Below are 13,555 nucleotides of genomic sequence, written 5' to 3'. Positions count from 1 at the left end.
GTCACCACTTCTATTCAATATTGTATTGGAAGTGCTTGCTAGGGCAATTCAATAAGAGAAGGAAATAAAAGACATCCAGATTAACAAAGAGATGGTTAAACTATTGCTATATGCAGATGATATTATAGTGTACGTAGAAAACCCAAAGACTAAAAAACAAACAAACAACACGTAAGAGTTCGTAGGCCAGTTTTGTAGAGTGGCAGTATATAAGATCAATATCCAAAAATCCATGGGATCTCTCTACAGTAATAAAAAGAACTCAGAGAAGGAACCAAAAAAGCAGTAATGTTTACAATAGCCAACCACAAATTTATACACTTGGGAATGAACCTAACTAGAGATACAAAGAAAACTACAGAACATTTCTGTAAGACACAATAAAAGACCTCAATAAATGGGAAAATGAACCCTGTTCATACATAGGAAGGCTCAATACTGTGAAAATGACAGTCCTACCAAAAGCAATCTACATTTTCAATATAAGCCCAATACATATACCAACTTCATTTATCAAGGAGACCAAAAGGGAAATTGTCAAGTTTATTTGGAGAAGAAAGAGATCCCGAATAAACAAAGGACTTCTGAAAAATAAAAATGAAATCGGAGGCATGTACTCCCTTACCTCAAAACATACTATACATTGATAGTAACCAAAACAGTATAGTACAGGTACAATGACAGACACATAGACCAATGGAACAAAATTGAGAATCCAGAAATAGACCCAGCAATCTATGACAGACGCAGAAGAATTTAATGAAACAACATATGAGCAAGAGCCTGTGGTGATGAAGGAAGAAGTCCAAACTGCTTTGAAAGAATTGGCAAAAAATAAGGCCCCAGGAATTGATGATATACCAATTGACATATTTAAACTAACAGATACTGCCCTACGTGTGCTCATCAAGTTATGCCCAGAAATCTGTAAGACAACCACTTGACCAAGTGACTGGAAGAGATCTCTGTTTGTTCCCATTCCAAAGAAAGGTAATCTGACAATGTGTGAAAATTATCAAACAATATCATTAATATCACATTCAAGCAAGATTCTGCTGAAGATTATCCAAAAACGACTGGAACAGCATATAAACAGATAACTACCAGAAGTGCAGGCTGGGTTTAGAAAGGGTCATGGTACTAAGGATATTGTAGCTAATGTTAGATGGATCTTGGCTGAAAGCAGAGAGTACCAGAGGGATGTCTTTCCGTGTTTTATTAATTTTGCAAAGGCATTTCACTGTGTGGATCACAATAAACTTTGGCTAACTCTGAGAAGAATGGGAATCCCAGAACATTTGATCATGCTAATGTGAAACCTATACTTGGACCAAGAGGCAGAGGTCAGAACACAGCACACTGCACAGGTCAAGTCTGCGAAGGGTGTACGTCAGGGGTATGTCCTAACTCCATACCTTTTCAATCTATATGCAGAACAGATTATCCAGGAGGCTGGGCTGTATGAGGAGAAATGTGGCTTCAGGATTGGAGGAAGACTCATCAACAACCCTTCTTGCTGAAACTGAGGAGGACCTGAATCACTTGCTGTGGAAGGTCAGAGACTGCAGCCTTCAGTATGGATTGAGGCTCAATATCAAGAAAACAAAGATTCTCATCACTGGGCTGATTGGCAGCATCATTGTGGATGGTGAAGAGATTGAGATTGTTAACAGCTTTAGTTTGCTTGGCTCCACAATCAACACTCTTGACACCAGCAGCCAGGAAATTAAAAGATGTATTGCAATGGGAAAGTCTGAGGATAGAGACCTCTCTAAAGTACTAAAGAGCAATGATGTCAGTCTGGAGACTAAGGTGTGTCTGATACAGGCCATGGTCTTTGCACTCACTTGCTATGTATCAGAGAGCTGGACAATTACTAGGGATGATAGAAAGAGAATTGATGCCTTTGGGTTATAGTGTTGGAGAAGAGTAATGACTATACCAAAAACTTCTAAGAGAATGAACAGTTTTGTCATGGAGAGGGTGAACCCAGGATGCCCCTTGGAGGCAAGGATTCTGAAGCTTCATGTGACATACTTTGGGCATGTTGCAAGGAGAGACCAGTCCTTGGAGAGGGACGTCATGCTTGGGAGGGTGGAGGGACTGTCCAGGAGAGGAAGACCCTTCATGAGATGGACTGAATCAGTGACTGGGGTAATAGGAGTAGGTGTGTCAGAGACAAGTTTGGCACAGGAGAGAGCAGGGTTTAGGGCTGTTGTACGTAGGTTTGTTATGAGTTGCAGGCGACTGCACTGCACATACCAATGACATCTATGGTCACCTGATATTTGACAAGGAAATCAAACCTATCAAAAGGGGAAATAACAACCTCTTCACCAAACGGTCCTGGCAAAGTTAGACTGCTACCTGCAAAAAAACTGAAACAGGATCCACATCTCACACCATACACAAAAATCAACTCAAGGTGGATCAGAGACTTGAGAGTAAAGACCAAAACCATAAAATTCATCAGAGAAAAAGATGGGATCAAGTTTAGAAGGCCTAGTCTACTGTCTAAAGAGACTGCCAAATACAACCAGAAGTGCACAATCTGAAAAGGATAAAATTGATGAATTGGACCTTTTTTTGTGTGCATCGAAAACTTTTCCAACAGGATGAAAAGGAAACCTATTGATGAGAAACAAACACTTGTAATACTATCTCAGACAAAGTTTACCAAATACCAAGTTTACCGAATACTGATGGGCCTCAACAGGAAAATTGATAACACAATTACAAAATATGCAGAAGACATGAAAAAAAATAACAAAGGAAGATCCTCTAATGGCCAAGAGACACATGAGGAAATGCTCAAAATTACCGGGAATAAACCACAAATTGAGATACTTGGGAATGAATGTAACTAGAGATACAAGAGACCTATACAAAGACAACTATAGAGCATTTCTGAAGGACACAATAAAAGACCTAAAGAAATGGGAAAATATTCTCTGTTCATGGAGGGAAGACTCAGTATGGTGAAAATGACAAACCTACCAAAGGCTATTTACATGTTCAATGCAATCCCAATACAGAGATCAAATTCATTTTTCAAGGAGAATGAAAGGAAAATTATCAAATTTATTTGGAGAGACAGGAGATCACAAATAAGGAAATCACTTCTGAGAAAACAAAAATGAGGTTGAAGGTATAGCACTCCCTGACCTCAAGACCGACTACACAGCAGTGGTAACCCAAACAGCATGGTACTGGTACAATGACAGGCACATAGACCAGTGGAACAAAATTGAGAACCCAGAAATAGACCCAGCTATCTATGGTCAACTGATATTTGACAATTAAATCAAAGACATCAAATTGGGAAATGAAAACCTCTTCAACAAATGGTGCTGGAAAAACTGGACTTCCACCTGCAGAGAGCTGAAACAGGATCCACATCTCACACCATACACAAAAAAATCAGTTCAAGGTGGAACAGAGACCTGGGAGTAAAGCCAAAACCCATAATGTTCATAGGAGAAAAGCTGGGATCGAGCTTAGAATAGCTAGTCCAAGGTATAAAGACACTGCCAAATACAAAAGAAATGCACTATCTAAAGAGGATAAAATTGATGCATGGAAACTTCTAAAGATTAAATCTCTGCGCACATCGAAACCTTTCCCAACAGGCTGAAAAGACCTACAGACTGGGTAATTTGGTAATTCCATCTCAGACAAGAGTCTTATAACAAACATTTACAGAATACTCTTGCGCCTCCACAAGAAAAAAACTGATAACCCAATTAAAAAATGGGCAAAAGACATGGAAAGAATTTTCACAGTGGAAGATATTTGAATGGTATACAGACACATGAAGAAATGCTCCAAATCACTGGCAATTAAAGAGATGCAAATAAAAACCACAATGAGGTACCATCACACTCCAGTAAGAGTGGCAAAGTTTAACAGGATAGCAAGTAATAGATACTGGAGAGGATGTGGTGAGAAAGGAACACTTATACATTTTTAGTGGGATTGTAAAATGGTGCAACCATTCTGGAAGGCAGTTTGGCACTTCCCCAAAAACCTAAACATAGAAATTCCATATGACCCAGCTATTCCATTACTTGGCATATACCCTGAGAATATGAAAACTGAGGTACAAACTGAGATTTGTATACCAATGTTGATAGCAGAATTATTCACCACCACAAGAATATGGAAACAGTCCAAATTTCCAACCACAAACGAATGGATTGAGAAATTCTGGTACATTCACACAATGGAATACTATTTAGCACACAGGAGCAATAACTTTGTAAATTATTACCTAATTTGGGAGGGACTAGAGAGCATTATGCTGAGTGAACTAACTCAGTCCCACAAGGATAAATATTGTTTAATACAGTTATTATAGAAGGAGTATAAGGATCCATGTTGGGTGAGAGAGGCTGAAAGCAGAGGGATGTAGATGTACAGGGGAAAGAGGAGGTTAATAATTGAATTGGACAATTTGATGGGTGGAGGGGTGAGGGAAATTGAAAGGGGGTAAGATGAGTAACAATCAATGAATGAAAATCTAACTTCTGTAAACTTTTGTTAAAATGTCATCTCATTCCAGTAACAATGGCAAAGTTTAAAAGGCCTGCAAGTAATAAGTGTTGCAGAGGATGTGGCCGAGATAGGAACTCTTATACATTGTTAGTGGAATTGTAAAATGATACAATCCCTCTGAAAGGCAGTGTAACACTTCCTCAAAAAGGTAAACATAGAAATTTCATATAACCTAGCTATTCCACTGCTTAGAATATACCTCAAGATAATGAAAAACCAAGGCACAAAAAGAGACTTGTGCACCAATGTTCACAGTGTTACTCACAGTCACAAGAACATGGAAACAGCCCGGATGTCCAACCACAATCGAATGGATTGGGAAATTATGGTACATTCACACAATGTAATGTCATGCAGCATGCAGGAGCCATGATTTTTTTAATTATTACCTAACTTAGGAAGGACTGGAGAGCATTATACTGAGTGAACTAACTCAGTCTCATAGGACAAATACTATATAAAACCATTATTATAGAATGTGTATAAATATCCAAGGGTGGAGAAGGTGGAAGCAGAGGGGTGAAGATTGGCTGGGGATGGTGAGGGTTAATCATAGGGTCAAAGAATTTGTTGGGGTGGGGTCAAGGAAATGGAAAAGTTCTCGTGTGAAAAATAATGTATTTTAACTTTTAAAATAAGCCAGTAAAATATATATTAAAGATTGATTTAGAAAAAAGAAAAAAATTTCACTACTGGTCCAACAGTTAGCATCATGATAGATTGTGAAAAGATTGAATTGTCAACAATTTCACCTTACTTGGATTCACAATCAACACCCTTATTAGCAGTAGTCAGGACATCAGGAGACATATTGCATTAGGAAAATCTGCAATTAGGAATGTCTCTAAATTACTGAGGAGCAAGGGTATCTGTTTGAAAACTAAGGTGTCCTTGACTCAGGCCATGGTCTTTTCAATTACTTGCTATGGAACTGAGAGCTGGACAATGAAAAAAAGATTACAAAAGAATTGATGCCTTTGAGCTGTAGTGTTAGAGAAAAGTACTTACTATCCTATAGAATGTCAAAACAATAGATATGTCTTAGAGAAAGTGCAGCCAGATTGCTCCTTGGAGGCAAAGATGACAAAAGGTTGTCTACATACTTGAGGCATGTTGTTAGGAGAGGCTCTTTCTTTGAAAGGGACATCAAGCTGGGGAAGGTAGAGGGTCAGTGAAAGAGAGGAAGACCCTCAGTGAGATGGATTGATACAGTGACTGCAGAATCATGGACCACATTTGACCTTTACACAAATGGAGAAAATAAACACATTTCTATAAGAATTTATCCGTATTAAATGTGAGGATGGATTAAAAACACCTAATATTCAATTCCGAGGTTTGGTAGAAGGTCTGCAATAGTTACAATGACATGAATGATTCAAAGGAACTTTTTACTTACTTTGGCATCATATAATTTTTTACTGTTTTCTAGACCTTTTTCCTGTCCTTTTGTCTTGTCAATGTTGTTTTTTTGTCAGCAATCTATTCTATTCTCTCAGTAGTCCAAATCCTAGCCTTCACTCAAGGCCTAGCTCACATGTCCTCTTCTGAACATGAGCTCATTTTACAAGAATTTTCTCTCCTGCTTCTCACCTTTCCTTTGCAGCACATAGACTGGAAAGCTGGGGCTACTCAGGAAGTCAGTGGGATCTACGTTTGAAAAAAAATATCAGCTATTGAAAACCCTGTGGATGACAGTTCTCTGATACACATGAGTCAGAATCAACACTGCAGTAGTGGGATTAAGATTTAGTTTAGTTATTCTCAGGTAGAATGAAGGATGTATTACATAGTCATTGGTGATATGATTTCCAGCTTGTTCATCTTTTTTTTCTTTCTTCTCCCTGTGGATTGGATTATAGGACTTTCACTATGAATTTAGTTACCAGATAGGAAATGACTCCAGACATATTCTGTACCATGGGAGAGATGCCCAGTACTACTTTGCTTTGCCAGCTGGTGAGCAACTGGACAGTTACAGAGGTGAAGTACAGTGAATATTTGATTTCTTGCTATCCTTATTTAGATTTCTAGCCTTTTTTCCTGGTTTCTAAAATTCTAATTCAATCTCTCTCTCTCTCTCTCTCTCTCTCTCTCTCTGCAGAAAGTAAAATTCTTATTATTAATCTTGATAAGCTTAATGATTTTTTAATTTAGGCCTATTCCTACTTTGCAGTGAAGAAAGTATTCATATAATCATAAACTAATTTTTATGTCTTATACCTCAGATTTTAAATGTAATTAAATATAAATTATACAATGTGAAAAGAACAAATTTTTCTATTTGAATTAAAATTGAAGACTAAAATAGCCCTTACATAATGTGTCATATCTAATAATCTTGCATTTGTTAAAACCCAAACCAAGTAAAAATATCTCCCCAAAGAAGAAAATACAGGGATAGAGGAATATTAAAGAAGCTTTAGAAGTGAAAACTGAGCTTGTACATTAGAGTCTCAAAATGAATGAATTCTAGCTCGCCAGATGGAAGTTGCTGATGACTTTCTCTGCCCTTCTCTAGTGTTTTGTTCAGTTTCAAATAAGTGCTGGTAACTGGTTTCAATCTAGCAAGTTAGTGTTACAACCATTTGGGAAAATTTCCGCTTCTACAGAAGCCACAACCTATTAAATTAAAGTTTATGTGGCTAAGAAAGTTTTTGTTTGTTTTAAATAAATTGTTGTTGTATACCATTAAGTCAGAATCCATCCACAGCTGACCTTTGCAAGGGAGGACATTGCTCATATTTTTCCCACGGAAAAAAACTGTTTGCCTTTGGGAATTGCAGCTCAGCTTTGTGCCACTAGGCCTCCAGAGCTCCCTGTAAATTAATTACATATTTTTATTATTTGCATATTGTTGTTGTTATGTGCCTTCGAGTAGCGTGCAACTCATAGCTACCCTATGTACAACAGCCCTTAATCCTGCTCTACCCTGAGCCAGCCTCACCAGCTCTGACACACCTACCCCCATTATTCCAGTCACTGAATCAATCTATCTCATCAAGGGTCTTCCACTCTCTCTCTGTCCCTCTACCCTCCCAAGTACACAATTTTTTATTTATGTTGTATTATGTTCATGTATATTGTGGGCTCCCCTCCCTCCCCCATCTTACAATCATCTTACTAATAACTATATTTGTAAAAGTGTCAGCTATTTCATGCCTTGTGCAGCTAGAGTGCTCTTTGAGGCAAGAAAGATGAGGCTTCGCCTCACATCCTTTGGGCATGTTGCTAGGATAGGTTATTCTTTGGAGAAGGACATGAGGCTGGGGAAGAATGGAGGGTCAGCGAAGGAGAGGTAGACCCTCAATCAGGTGGATTGATATGGTTGACTGTCGCAATGAACTCATGTGTCAGGAAGGGTGAGGATGGTACAGGCTAGAATTGAGTTCAGATCTTTTTGTTCATAGATCATTTGTTTGCTATGAATCGTTCTTGATCCGAAGGCACCTAACAGCTTTACATTTACACTATTATGCAAAGGAATCTAGTCTTCTTCTGTTATATTTAGTTGTTGTTCAACCCTCTGAGGAATAACAAGTTATTATGAAGACCCTGGCCTAAGACAGGTGCACCTTAGTCTTTAAACTGACATCATTGCTCTTCAGCACTCTGGAGACATGTCTGACAGCAGACTTTCCCAGTAAAATTTGTCTTCTTATTTCCTGACTGTTGGTGCTAAAAGTGTTGAATTCTACCCTTTTCCTTCCTTTCTATCCCTGGTAACCAGAGTAAACTCTGGTCTCTATTCATCTTCCTTTTCATGTTTTACAATTCAAATGACTCATTACCATTGTCTCAGAACTGACTCATACCTGACCTGCCTCCTGTGGAATCACTAGTAGTAGAAGTGAAATTGTACAATATTTGTAATTTTATAATTAACTTATTTTACTCTGTAATTTGTTTGAGGAATGTACTCTTTCTGTTTCTGTAACAATTATTTTGTATTCCTCAACAAGATGGATTGACACAGTGACTATAACAATGGACTTATTGAGGATCTTGCTCTTCCTTGCTGGCCATTTACTTTTTCCAGCTTGGTGCTTTTTTCCCAAGGATTGAACACTCATGACAACATGCGCAAAATACGCATGAAATGAGAAGCACCTTGGTTGCACTTCCTCCAAGTTAGATTTGCTAATTCTTTTGGTAGCCCATAGTGAGTCAATATTCTTCATCAACACCATAATTTAAAGGCATCAGTTCTTCAGTATTCCTTACTTACTGTCCAACTTTCACTTGTATGTGAAGCAAGAGACTTGGGTCAGGAGTACCCTGGTCACTAAACTGACATGGTGCAAGCATTGTTTGAATAGATTAATGTTATTTTTAACCACTTGTCCAAATGAATTCTAAACACTAAAATGTACTCATGCTCCACCTTGGTTATCCCAGTTACCCAAGGAATTCATGTTAGGCATGTAGCCACAGACATCTCCAAAGGGACTAAGTCATAAGACTCTTTTTTTCTAAAGGAAAGGATGCAAAAGCAATAATAGATATCCTTCTCATGGCAGCTAGTTATAACTTGGCAGTACCTCTCACAGAGGCAAGACTTTATGGGCCATATTTAGACCAATGGAATATAACAGATATCCAAATAAAAGAAGCTTGAGACAGAGTATTAGCTTTGTGTTGGAGCAGAAGTTTCCTTAATATCAGTTAAATTTGTAGTCATTAAGAGGTATCAGCTTTAGTGGTGTTACTCAATAATACAAAAGCATGTTAGTTGAATATTATCATAAATATCAACATTATAAAGTCCTGTGACTATATGAACTCCTGATTCATAGGAAGAAATCATAAGCAAATAAGTATATTGATGAATATTTAGTACATATATTATCCAAGTGATCTATTTTGTCTTGCATGAATTTCATAAGTCTTTTAAATTCAGTATATAAAATCTGAAGGGAAGTCAGTTGAACAGAACAAGGGACACTACTTGGCTTAAAATCAAGAAAAGTATGCTTAAGGATTATATCCTTTCACCACACCTATTCAAATCTGTATGCTGAGCAATTAAAAAAAAAGTTGAACTATATGAAGAAGAACACAGCATCAAGATTGGAAGAAAACTCATCTACAACCTGTGATATGCAGATGACACAATCTTGGTGAAAGTGAAGAGAACTTAAAGCACTTATTGAAGAAAATATGAGATTATACCCTTCAGAATGCACTGCATCACAACATAAAGCAAAAGTCCTCATCACTGGGCCAGTTGGTAATTTCATGATAAATAACTGAAGTTATCAAGGATTTAATTTTAGTTAGACCTATAATTAATATTCATAGGAACAGCACTCAAGAAATAAAAAGTTGTGTTGCATTGAGTAAATCTGCTGCCGAAGATTTTTTAGAGTGATAAAGAGCAGGGTTGCCTGTTTAATGTCGAATGGGGCCCTGATCCAAGCCATGACATTTTTAGAGCTTCATATGTTTGTGAAAATTGGATGATGAAAAATAAGACAGAAGAAGTATATATGCTTTTCAATTACAATGTTGGTAAAGAGTATTGAATATGCCATGGGCTATTTGTTCTTTTGAACATGCCAAAGTCCTCCTTAGCAAGGATTGTGAGGCCTGCTAGGCACGTTGTCGAGAGGAGGGATATCCCTGGATAAAGACATTATGCTTGGAAAAGTAAAGGATCAGCAAAAATAAGGAAGATGCCTACAGAGATGGACTGACGGCAATGGCAGCAATGGGCTCAAGCACAGAGTATTGTGAGATTGTCACAGGATTGGACAGAGGTTTTTTCTTTCTTTTCTGTTGTTCAGAGAGTCGCTATGATCTAGAATCAGCTCTATAACACTTAAAACAACAACATGGTGCCAAGGTTACACTTTTATTTCAACACTCATGTCTTTAATATGACTATAATCTTAAATACACTGAATTTTTTGAGATTAGAGACTAGTTCTTGTCACCTGTGGCATCATCAACATTTGGTTTATATCTATTTGGAACTCACTTTTTTTACTATTGCTTAATTATTTATGTTTCCTAGAAGAATGCAAGAACTTTAAATTTAGCACTGACTTCTTGCTTTACTTTGATGTCCCTTCTTTTATAATGTCCACCACTGCGCCAAGCACAGGAATCTACTCAGCAGAGGATTTACTGCTTTTCTGATATCTAGAGAATGAGCAATTTGAGAAGGAACATAACTTGTGGTGTCATTGAGCTCTAAATTTTGCCAGAATTCAGTCTATCCTCATGTGTTCCTTAATTGTTGTGAAGAAGTGTGTCTATAACTCAGATATACAGAATGACTTTTCTCTGACACTTTGACTTATAGTCATGGTTTCCACGGAGATCACAGATGGTGAAGGCTCCAGGTTACATCCCTGCACTGTAGCAGTGACTGTGCTGCCCTGTTACCATGGGAATGCAGCCTCTACAGATCTGTGAGTAATGCCACACTGACATACCCTGAGGCAGTGTGTGGTTTCCCTCAGACATAGCAACAATGTAAAGAGAAAAAGTGGCTCATCTCTGAATGAACAAAAGAAACAGTTATGGCTCTACCACTATAATATGGAATATGATGGCCTCCTGAGCTCAAACCACCAACCTTTTGGTTGGCAGCTGAGCACTTTAACCATTGTATCATTAGGAATCATTAGAGAGCTCTGTTGACCTAGTGGTAAGCAGCTATGCTGCAATCCCAATTGCACCACAGTTCAAATCCAGCAGTAGCTCTGTGGGAGAACTGTCCCTGAAAACCTGCTAGAGGGTCAACTATAAGTGGATTCCAACTCAATAGCATATAGCAATAACTAACATTATGAACTTATTAAATAGTGTTTCTATAGATTTTTGTATATATGGTCAGAGGCTTAGCCAAACCAAACCAAACCAACAAATTATATTCTTCCTTTCCCCCCTTATTTTATTGAGCATTTATTTTGTTTATATTTGGTATAATTGACCTATTCAAATTTTGTTTTTACTACGTGTGTGGAGTTGGACAGTTATCACCATAGTCTAATTTTAGAACATTCTCACGAGCCCTCACCCTCTTATCTGTCACTCCCCTTGTGCATCACCTTCCAAAAGCATTTTGTTGATTATAAATTAATTTGTAATTAATTTATTTACTTTTTCCATAATTTCTCTGCTCATATTCTGTATGGTGTTATTCAGATGAGTATCTGTTTTACACATTGGGAAACTAAAACTTAATTATTTAATTAAAACTTGCTGTTGAGGTCACATAGAAAAGAAATTGTAGATCACGGACTGTTCTTATAAAGGAGATTACTATAACATAGAATTGCTCCATTTCCAAATAAATGAAATATTTCATTTATAAAAAAACTCCACAAATACACAAATGTCCCATGGTTGAAATAATAAAAAATCATGTAGTAAGTTTACATAGTGCAACAGAGGCGTTCACTCTCTTGAGGGTTTAGCCATTAACTGAAGCAATCTGCAAACTGCAAACTGCAGTCAGAACCACGTGGACTACATTCCTTCATTTGCCAGGATGCTTCTATATAGTTATCTGTCTTGCTTCTTGCTACAATTTCAGCACATATAAAAGGAGTTTAATAAACTATTTTAATCATAAGCAAGAAAATGAGTGGTTTCTTGACCTGAGAAATTCTTCCATCTCTTTGGTCTTAAGGCCCTTGTTCTTTCAATGCCTGCTATAATCAACTTCCCCATTCCCCTGCTATACACAGTGTGCCGTCTACTCACAGCAATTGTTGATTTACTAGGTATTTTTTCTTAACTAATCTAAGATTATATGGTTTAGATTGTGTTTATTTCATGCCATTGTAGCTATCCTCTATGATCTGCCCTAGAGTATGATACCGTTTATGTTTCCTACAGCTATAATTCCAGCCTGAAAAACCTTTCCACCCTTTTGCTGATGGGAAGTTACATGGAAATCAGGAACTATATCACCATGATCACCAGGATTCTAAATCGTTTGACTAAGGAGTACCAAGGCATTTCATATGGCCAGTGTTCACAAATACAGGATGCATTCATTTCTTCAGTGTGCAAATTAGATTTTGCAGATCAGGTAGGATCCAAAATAATGTGTTTAAAACTTCTGAACCTGTATCAGTATAGGAGGACTTATGACTCTCCCTATTAGTATAGGAGCTCTGGCAGCCTAGTTGTAAGAAATTGTTCTACAATCCCAAAAGAATGTGATTTGAGAGGTGCACGGTTCAAATCCACCAGATGCTCTGCCGGGGAAGGAGGGACAATCTCCTCCTGTACCAGTCAGATCTGATTTGACGGTACACTCACACAAAAATAATAAAAAATAAAAAAAAAAGAATGTGATTTGAATCCATTAGCTGCTCCATGGGAAAAGGATGACAATGTCCTTCCATGCTATTTTGTTGTTGTTGTTGTTAATTGCTGTCGAGTCAAACACGACTCATAACGACCCTATGAACAAAAGACCTGAAGCCTTTCTATAACTATTGTTGTCTCTTAAAGTTAATAGATTTTCCAGAAGTATGCTGTTTAGAGAGTGGATGCCGCGCCTGCTTCCAACATGCTATTCACTGCTTCTGAAAACCCTCTGGAGCACCAGTTATGGGATAGTTCTGACTTGACAGCATACAACAATAGCAAAATGACTCTTCAGCTCACCAGTGTGTAGTCATTCTTAAGAAACACAGTCAAGAAATGAGATCACTGATCTAGTTGATTTGATTTTTATAAATGACTGTGTCTGCTCTATTCTGTTATAGTTCACAAATGAATCCTGCTAGTTTTAAACAGAGCGACACTGGTAGAATTCAGTTATAACAAGGGATATGTATGAAAATATAATATGATTTTGTCTTGGTAACAAAAATATGTTGTTGTTGTTGTTGTTATGTGCCATCGAGTTGCCGGCGACTCATAGCGACCCTATGTACAAAAGCCCTAAACTCCGCTCTGTCCTGTGCCAATCGCACTGTCTCTGACACTCCCATCCCAATTATCCCAGTCACTGAATCAATCCACCTCATAGAGG

The 13,555-nt window shown here is 37.7% G+C and overlaps 1 protein-coding gene across 1 annotated transcript in view; it reads left to right on the top strand.

Moving 5' to 3' along the window:
- The window catches only part of PKD1L1 (polycystic kidney disease 1 like 1), a 337,192-nt gene that overhangs the window by 91,942 nt on the left and 231,695 nt on the right, over positions 1-13,555 (top strand). Inside the window, exons 14-16 of the mRNA XM_006901616.1 lie at positions 6,417-6,537; positions 10,862-10,970; positions 12,406-12,601. Coding sequence (XP_006901678.1) covers positions 6,417-6,537; positions 10,862-10,970; positions 12,406-12,601 — 426 coding nt within the window. The remainder of the gene's footprint in view (positions 1-6,416; positions 6,538-10,861; positions 10,971-12,405; positions 12,602-13,555) is intronic.

Source organism: Elephantulus edwardii, unplaced genomic scaffold (genome assembly GCF_000299155.1).
Source record: "Elephantulus edwardii isolate Elephantulus edwardi_28Jun2011 unplaced genomic scaffold, EleEdw1.0 scaffold00339, whole genome shotgun sequence".
Classification (NCBI taxonomy): domain Eukaryota; kingdom Metazoa; phylum Chordata; class Mammalia; order Macroscelidea; family Macroscelididae; genus Elephantulus; species Elephantulus edwardii.
This window is presented reverse-complemented; position numbering and strand designations above follow the sequence as displayed.